The sequence below is a fragment of the Ascaphus truei genome, chromosome 2 (genome assembly GCF_040206685.1).
Source record: "Ascaphus truei isolate aAscTru1 chromosome 2, aAscTru1.hap1, whole genome shotgun sequence".
In the NCBI taxonomy this organism is placed as follows: Eukaryota; Metazoa; Chordata; class Amphibia; order Anura; family Ascaphidae; genus Ascaphus; species Ascaphus truei.
Genome location: NC_134484.1, coordinates 141,306,477 through 141,316,013, shown reverse-complemented (window position 1 = coordinate 141,316,013; position 9,537 = coordinate 141,306,477). Strand labels below are relative to the sequence as shown.

The window sequence follows — 9,537 nt, the reverse complement described above, 5'->3', positions numbered from 1 at the left end:
ATCGCTGTGAGTCTTTCCATGGTCATAACCGTGTTGATCCTTTTGACAACTGTGCCTCTAGTTGGGGCTTTTATTTGCTTCCAGGCCGCTGCGGCTGAGCATCTGGCGGCTGTGGGAATCGAAGAGATCAGTCTGCCCATTGGCGTGGGGATATTTTCAATAGATTTACCGAGCACAAAGGTCGGAAGGTCTAAGGGGATCTTTAGTCCCGCGGTCTCATGTATTAACTTTTGAATCATGGTCCAATATCTCTGAAGTACAATAAAGTTTTTAAGATACCAATAATCATGTTGTAAAGTATTCATAAATACGAAAATTGGGAGCCATGCTTGCATCGCGTTATAAGCGGATTCGCGTTGTAACGGATCGCGCTATAACGGGGTTGAGCTGTAGTTTTATAGCAAACTAGCTGATATACCCGGCGTTGCCTGGGATGTAAATACGTAATAGGTAGTATTATTTATAAATCATTTAACAATGTTGGATAATAATGTTGAAAAGAAAGATGGAATAAAATGTACAATGTATATTTTGGTGACATAAGAGATGTAAAAATGTGATAAATGTGTCCTGCTAGGGTGTGAGGCGGCAGGTGGCGGGTGAGGCGGCGGGTGGTGTGAGTGGTGTCTGTGAGTGGGGGGCCTGATAGGGTGTGAGGCAGCGGGTGTCACGTGTGTTGTGAGTGATGTCTGTGAGTGGGGGGCCTGCTAGGGTGTGAGGCGGCGGGTAGCGCATGGGTTGTGAGTGCTGTCTGTGAGTGGGGGTCCTGCTAGGGTGTGAGGTGGCGGGTGGTGCGTGGGTTGTGAGTGCTGTCTGTGAGTGGGGTCCTGCTAGGGTGTGAGGTGGCGGGTTGCGCGTGGGTTGTGAGTGCTGTCTTTGAGTGGGGGTCCTGCTAGGGTGTGAGGCGGCGGGTGGCGCGTGGGTTGTGAGTGCTGTCTGTGAGTGGGGGTCCTGCTAGGGTGTGAGGCGGCGGGTGGCGCGTGGGTTGTGAGTGCTGTCTGTGAGTGGGGGGCCTGCTAGGGTGTGAGGCGGCGGGTGGCGCGTGGGTTGTGAGGTGTGGAGGGGGGAGGGGAGTGGAGGGGGGGAGAGGGGAGGGGAGTGGGGAGAGGGGGAGGGGAGAGGGGGAGGGGAGTGGAGGGGGGAGAGGGGGAGAGGGGGAGGGGAGTGGAGGGGGGGAGAGGGGAGAGGGGAGAGGGGAGGGGGGAGGGGGGAGAGGGGGAGGGGAGTGGAGGGGGGAGAGGTGGAGTGGAGGGAGGGGAAAGGGAGAGGGGAGTGGAGGGGAGTGGAGAGGGAAGGGGGGAGGGGAGTGGAGAGGGGAGAGGGGAGAGGGGGAGGGGAGTGGAGGGGGGGAGAGGGGGAGTGGAGGGGGGAGGGGAGTGGAGGGGGGAGGGGAGGGGGAAGAGGGGGAGGGGAGTGGAGGGGGGAGAGGAGTGGGGGGGAGAGGTGAGGGGGGGAGTGGAGGGGGGGAGGGGAGGGGAGGGGGGGAGAGGAGTGGAGGGGGGAGAGGAGTGGAGGGGGGGAGGGGGAGAGAGGGGGAGGGGAGTGGAGGGGAGAGGGCAGCAGGGGGCATATGTAGTCATAAATTATGTATCCGGTTGCCCCCCCACCGTCCGGGCGTCCGTTCCCCCGCTGGCTGGGCGGCTGGTCTTTTTTTTTCCTCCCTCCCCCGCCCCGTTCCCCGGTGGCTCGGCCGCTTACCCCCCCGCCGGCCGCTTGCTCCCCCGATGGTTCGTCCGGCCAATGGAGGCGCGTGCAGGCGGCGGCAGGAAGCGCCATGTGTGTTTGTGGCCTAAGGCGCGGGGTAATGGTGTGCTCCCCCGGCCGGCTGCTCCGCCGCTTGTTCCTGGGCGGTTGAGGCAGGACGCGCAGGGGTGTTCTGCGGCAGGGGTTTAAGGTGTGAGGCGCAGGGTGTAAGGTGTGAGGCGCAGGGTGTAAGGTGTGAGGCGCAGGGTGTAAGGTGTGAGGCGCCACGCCTGCGGGAGGGGTGTGAGGCGCAGGGTGTACTGACTTACCTGGGCTGCTGCACATCGTGTGGTAGGTCATCTTGGAGAGGAGCACGCGGTGTGAGGGTGAGTGAGTGTGTGTGTGTGTGTGACCACACCGGCCAATGAGAGGTGTGCGGGGGCGGGCGGGCCAAGGGAGCCATCTCATTGGCCTGAGGCGGAGTGACGGGCCAAAGGTCCAATGCGATTGCCCTAGACACAGGGAGACACATACAGACAGGCAAGCACACATATGACGGTTTGAGAAATATATAGATAGATGAGCTAAACACTTTTTAATAGTTTATTAAAAATACTCTTAAAATAACTGCATTTAAAAAAAAAATATCTGATAAACAAATGTGGTGAATTTTAGAACACTAAATATCTGTAACTAGACGCAGTAACCCCCCTTCCCATGCCTCTCTTGATACCCAAATTGCTAAATCAACATTCCACTATAAAGTTTGCAGCTTCCCTAGATACCACAGACACTGGTGGGCCACACCAACCCCCCTTCAGGGGTGAATATGTGCCTCTTCACCAGAAAATACATGCTACCTTAATCTCCTCAAGTCACAGCCTAGTGTTTTCTTTCTACAAATCTTTTTTATTTTATTTTATGATAGCGTGCAGCTTACAATAAAAAAAAAATCAAGCTGGAATGTAAATTGTAGTTGTGTATAGTAGGAGTGACCCCTTTGTTACTGAATGGTTCTTTCCACAGCCCTGTCCTCCCCCCCTTTCCCCAGCCCTCTGGCTTTGGAAGGACTTTGGATGGGTGAAGATCTTGAATGAGAAAGAGATCTGCTGGGGTTACAGAGCGAGGGCTGCTGCTGGCAGGGAGTGCATGAGGATCCCCAGCACGGATGATAAATAAATAATTGGGAACAATTCACGGGCACCCTCTCCCTGTCCTTCATCCAACAAGCTGCCAGATGAGATTTGGAGTCTTATGCAGAGGGAGAAATGCCATGCCGGGTGCTGTTAGTTTTGCTGCTGTGTGCTGCAGTACAGTGCCAGCTCAGAGGTGAGATATTACTAGACTCTATGTCAGGGCTCTTGAACCACTTCTGTAAAGGGGCCAGATCAGCAAACATTTAGGAGTAGAAGGGCCACATGCATATTATAATGTCATTTTAGGTGCATTTAAAAACGTGAACATTATAATATTTCAACATTACAACATACCATATATATTTACATTACCTTAACTTACAAGTGAGTTTTAGTGTGAAAAATTGAGCGCTTTGTGTCGGCAAATGTTATACTAGTTGCTTGGGTAGCTGAAAATCCAAGGGCCACATCAAGGCCCTTTGGGGCCGCCAGCTGAAGAGCCCCATTTGAACACATGGTGCAACTGCAGATCTGAGGGTTTTAATAAACACTAGGAAGTGTAATTCAGTGAAACACATTGGTTAAAACCATTGCTTAAGGTCACAACCAAGTCAAGAAGACTAACATTTTATTGTGTAATAATTTATTGAAACGCTTCAGTGTTAGAGGGACCAGGACTATGTTTATAGTTCCTCCAGCACTGAAGTGGTTAAAATAAATCTGCCTGGCCAATGTAGCCTATTTTAACGTTTACTTAATAAGAAGTAACTTGGATATATGTATGTATATTTCATATCAAGTGGTTCAGTATGTTAGGGGTGTCGCTGGGGATCTCCCAAAATATTAATTTGCTGGACTATTTGTACAGTGGTTATTCACTGCAGCTTGTGTACATTTGGACAGTCTGAAGCTCTTTTATGTGCCCCTGATGCTTATCCCTGAATGAAAATGGGTATCCTCAAGTACTACTGGGTCAGATGAAGACATCTGTTACTATTCACTGCATGGAGCATTCTAGCCTTGCTGATTTGCTCCTGATCGATGTATCCCCGTGGAGTGCAAATGAACTCCTCATTAATTGTGACATTATGTTGGGAGTAGGGAGTAAGCATTGATCCGAATGCTATTGAAAATTATTTGTATGCTATAAACATACAAGGAGACACATTTTTTTTCTTCAAGGAGACACATTTTTTTTCTTCAAGGGAAACCGTTTTCAAAAAGAAATGAAATTGTATATGTGCTAATAAAAATTAGTGGTACTTAACACTCCTCTAGTATCAACATAGTACCACTATTCGAATGAATTGGAAACTTAACACTTTTTTTTATCTGTGAATCTACTTTTAATGCATCTGGGTTACTGGACTTCTCTGTTTACAATAAGAGTATGGTACCTTTTGAAACATCATAAAAAGGCAAATGCTATACTGTAAATAAGCCATTCAGGCCAGGGACTATATTTCTAGCTTCTGTGTAATTTATATTTGTACTGCATAACAGCTTAGGTCAGCGTTTATGTATGTATGTCTTTATTGATATAGCGCTATTAATCTACATAGCGCTTAACAGCAGTAATACACGGGCCAATCATATAAATAACAAATAATACAAATAACACATAATGGGAAGAAATGCTTCAGACATAAAAGTTACATTTAGGAAAAGGAGTCGCTGCTCCGAAGAGCTTACAATCTAATTTGATGTATCTCAACACACTACAACTATATATCTGTTAACTATTAAAAGTAACAATATATTTGATAACAATATGAAACTAGTTGTTCATACAGTGAACTTTCTTGGAAGACGCTTCTTTAGCAGCATGTTAATATCTCAGCTGAATTGCTGGAATCCTGTATTTGGTGACACAGTATTTTTCCTAACCTCAACCTCGCTGTAAATGTAGTGCTGTGCTTTGTATGTTGCACAGTATTAGCGAAGCATGGTAATGAAGCATTACATTCTCTGACCTTCTTGTTACATAGGGTTTTATGAGCCCATTGCCAGCTATCAGCACTTCCATAGTGATACATGAGCTGGGATGAGAGCTTTGAAGAGCCCACACAAGCTGAAAGAAGTTTATAGCCCTTTATTATACAAATTATTTCAGGCTTTGCTGACACACTTACAAAAAGCTCTCTTTTCATATACAGTGCAACATTATGACAGGCTATTGCTTAAGGTATAGTGCACTTTCTATACAAATATTATTGTCAGCATTATACAGTAAGTGTGAGTTAAATTTGAGTTCAAACCTAACATATTTGATTCAGGAAACTCTGCTTCAGACTTTCACATTCAACTGAAATAAGTTACATAGACATCTTATCTGATTCACCTCCATATGCTTTACATTTTGTTCTAGTGAGCATAAGTCAGATAGGCAGTTATTTATTTCCTCTGGTATGAGCCTAACCAAGTGTCTAAAATAATTTAATATAGATTCTTTAATATTCATCAAGTATTTTTTATGGATAAAAGCGGGATGTTAAATCAATTAACTATACTGATTTTTGTTATCACTAATGGAAACCAGCTGTGGATTAGGATCTCTTTGTTCTCAACTGGGGATGACCCAGCAAGAAATACTTCAGGCAACATTTTATGTTGGGGGGAGGGGTATAGTTGTATAGGATGTCTGTAAACTTATTGGTCCCAAATCTTCATCCTTCCTGGGAAATATATAAAGTAATGCTCCAGTCACAAATGTATTAGATAGGCAGAAAAGTAAAAGCACTCCGCATTGCAACACCCTGGCTTCCATTTTTAATGTTTACTTCATAATTTATTAGTTTTTGTGAAATTCAAACCTAAATGCTTATCACAAAATGAAATGGAAAATTTGAGTACATATTGCTCTAATTAATAAAATCTAAATAGGGTAAGACTTCTGCAGTTATACCAACTTTTTGGTGAACAAACCACAAGCATTTTTTAACTGAAGTCATTGGGATTGTTCGCGAGGTGGGATTCACAGCAGCAAGATTATTGAAAAGTTAGTGTACCCCACAAACTACTGTAACTGTACATCAATATATTTATGAGTTTTCTAAGAAATGGCTTAAAATGTATTCCAAATCATTGCAACTTTGGAAGTACAACCAATTCTCACTTTGTATACCTATGAAACAGTACTCGCCAAGTTAACATGGAAGAGGCAAATCAAGCGACGATATTAAACAGGGCAGACCCACATAGCCGCTTATTCGGTAATTGCAAACAACTAGTACAAATTACTATGAATTTGTATAGGTTACGATGGGAAGAAGACTATAGGTAATGGAAAACCAGACCAGAGAAATTGGGGTTGTAGAGTCATAACCTATTCAAGTGGTTAGTATCACAAGGCCATAGATCCCAAATGGCTGGTAGCTATGGTTGGATAGAACATCCATGAATGGGGGTCAATGTAGGAGATCTGAATGATGTCAACTTGGCCCTGCTTGTTTGAATATGTATGAAAATAGCTGATCTACTCTCCCGCCCAGTCAGTCTCGGTATTAATGTTCTTATATATTTTTCTTTGTTATGTGTTCACTTATCATTCTGGCATTCTAAAAGTAGCTGTAAAAATAGCTTACACACTTACATATTAGTTCAACAGTCTATACGAAAACAACCCCTACACCCTAGTTACATCATTGTGGTCTATATGAATTGCTTAAAAGCTAGGGAAAGTGTAAAAGGTAATTCATGAATTTGTTGAGCGTATGTTAGTGTTTGCGTTCACACTTGGAAAGCATCTTTGTTCTTGGCTTTTCTTTTTGTTTACCATAACCAAACAGCTGCTCTTCTTTAGGCATTCCATGCTGCCATGCTGTGCTACCATCAATGTCCCAACAATACACTATAGTTTTTATGTGAAAGGAAAGTTCTGAAAGCTGTGATCTTCTTTGTCTTCTAGTTATAGGTCTATACTGTTTTATTTGCTGCTCAGATAATGTAGTCTTGCAGTAGCATGTTTGGAATATTTTGTTTGTGAAAGGGAATGGGAAGAAATTGTAATAATTAGAAAATATTTGGGTTCAAATAGATATGGTAATGCACCAATATTTGGAAATTTCAATATAGTAAGAAAGAAAATTTTATTGAGGCATCTGCTATTCCTTCCGTATATAGTTTTGTTTTTTGAAAGACCACAAATGAAGTACATTTGTATATTTATTTATTGGTAATATTTTAGTATAGTGAATTCAATTGTATTATGTATCGAGTACTATTTGTAGTGAGTTTTTACTGTTAAAACTGTGTCTGAGCAATAGACATTTGTTTAACCTTTATCAGCAATTCCTGGGCTTGGCATTCAGGCTGTTTATTGTCATAGCCCAGTTCTGTGTTCTGGCATTTTACCTCTATCAGTGGTCTTTTCTATAATACAAATACCTAACATCTCACAAACAATGCCAGTTTAGCCATGATAATTTGTTGGGATTCTTTTTCTGTCTTTTTTATTTTCTTATGTACAACAAATACCACTTGAGCATTTGCATGGCTTAGACATGTCTGCTACCCAGCCTTTCCCCATTATTTCTTAGCATACAATGCTTCCACTGCAGCCAGGGATTCTGGGAAATGACATGCATATGACTCACAGTGAGTCACACTTTACTTCTTATTCATTTTACCCCCATAAGTGTATGCTTGCTATATTAGGCTAATGCCCCAGTGCACGTGCTGTGAGCGCGACACGGTACCTGGCGGCACTCGTTACTTGCATCTGCGCGACATGTACTCCAGGAAACGCATGGCGGGAGTGCGGCCACGACGTCACATGGCTGGTTCACCCTCATTGGCTGAACCGCCGCCGTGACGTGGCCAATGCAAAAATCTTGTCTTTTGGCAAAGGCGGTCGCGCCACACACACACGCAATTGGGGCCTGCTCCATAGAGGGCTGTACCTTGTGTGTGCAGCCGTGGCCACCGGGGACAAAGCCTTAGGCTGAGTCCCCAGTGTAGGCTGTGGCGCGCGCTATGGCGCGCACGCCCCACAGCACAGCCCTCTATGGAGCAGGCCCCAGTGGCCATGTGTGTGTGGATGCGCAAAGCGCGATGACGCGTACGCTGGCAGGGAAGCCAAGAATTTTGTCTTCCCCTGCCGCGACGCGATCATGTGGTCGGCGCTCAGCCAATGGAAGGGCAGATATGCCCCGTCATTTATTTATTTATTATTTATTTATAAAATATTTTACCAGGAAGTAATACATTGAGAGTTACCTCTCGTTTTCAAGTATGTCCTGGGCACAGAGTAAGACAAATAATACATGTTTACAAATACAGTTACATAAATGAACAGGGTACACATTATATACAAGACAATGCATGCACAGTTAAAGATAATTTGTATTATGGGGCGTATGAAACAGTTACAGACCAGATTAAAATGTGTGACAGCCTTAGATTTGAAAGAACTTAATCTGGTGGTGGATGTAAGAGTATCCGGTAGGTTGTTCCAATTTTGGGGTGCACGGTAAGAGAAGGAGGAGCGGCCGGATACTTTGTTGAGCTTTGGGACCATGAACATGGTCACCTCCCCCATCATGACCCTGCCCCCGCGTATCCCATCGCTCCCCTACAGACCGCAAAACGCGGCTTTTAACTGTACATGCGCCGCCAGGCCCGCGTTCTGCAGGTAAGACTGGGGCCCGTAGCCTTACACAGCTTTTCAGCACAGCCAGTAAACATGCTCACAGACAGCTGTTTTGACCATTTGTGTCTCATCAGTATGAGGTTATTTTCTTATACTGTAAATGTTTATTGCTGTAATCTATGGAATGGGTTCATCACTGAAGATTTCTTTTCGGTGGTGTAATATTGCCACAGCAATATTGTTACTGCAACAGTAACCAATAGATTCTATTTCAAATATTATGTTGTACAGATGACTAATAGTGGCATTTGTCCCACTGTCCCTGTAAATACTAGCACATATGTAAGTGTTCCTTTTCCTTATCTAAATGGTAATATGTTGATAGTGAAGTTTAATGTAGTACAGGCCTTTTCACTTTGGGATGCAAGTTAGCCATACAGAGACTAGAGCACACAGTAATTTGATTAATCACAGGGTTTAGGGCATTTGTTAATTTGATTACCCTCAGAAAACAGTCAATATTAGATTGTATTTCCATTAAAGTTGACCTGGTCACTACTGGAAGTCTTTTTTTTCCCCCTCCAAACACAAGCTGAACGTGTCTGAAAAAGAGACACAGAATTTGAAAAGTTTCTGTACACAACAGTCTATTCCTGGATTCATCTGATCAATGATATTGTGATATAAACAAGCTTCTAGAACTCAGTACTTGTACGAGGACAAGCAAAGGAAGGCAGTTTTACAGGTTATGATTGCTTTGTTGTTATGGGGCTATGATTCAGTTACATTTGTATTGGCTTTATTATATCCAGGCGATACAAATCGGCACAGTTATGCATCATCGTACTATACACACTCGAGATTGTATTATTTTTGAGTCAGAGAAATGTCATTCATTTTTTAGATGCTTTTCTAAACTGAGCAATTGTGCTAGTACACAAATACATTCCACTAACGTAGCTCAATATTGCATATTATTGTCAGGATCTGGGGGAACACCAAAAGCTATTGCTGCATGCACAAGTGTATGGTTTTCTCCAGGACGGATACGCTACACAAAATCAGTGCTCAAAGTTTGATGTGATATAGAGCAATAAGAAGTACCGCAACATTTTGTTAGCAAACTGC

General features: G+C 43.9%; 1 protein-coding gene across 1 annotated transcript in view; it reads left to right on the top strand.

Moving 5' to 3' along the window:
- The first annotated feature begins 2,739 nt into the window (after positions 1-2,739).
- LAMA1 (laminin subunit alpha 1) overlaps positions 2,740-9,537 on the top strand; it is a 190,397-nt gene continuing 183,599 nt past the window's right edge. Inside the window, exon 1 of the mRNA XM_075585330.1 lies at positions 2,740-3,012. Within this exon, the coding sequence (XP_075441445.1) occupies positions 2,952-3,012 (61 nt within the window). The 5' untranslated portion in view covers positions 2,740-2,951. The remainder of the gene's footprint in view (positions 3,013-9,537) is intronic.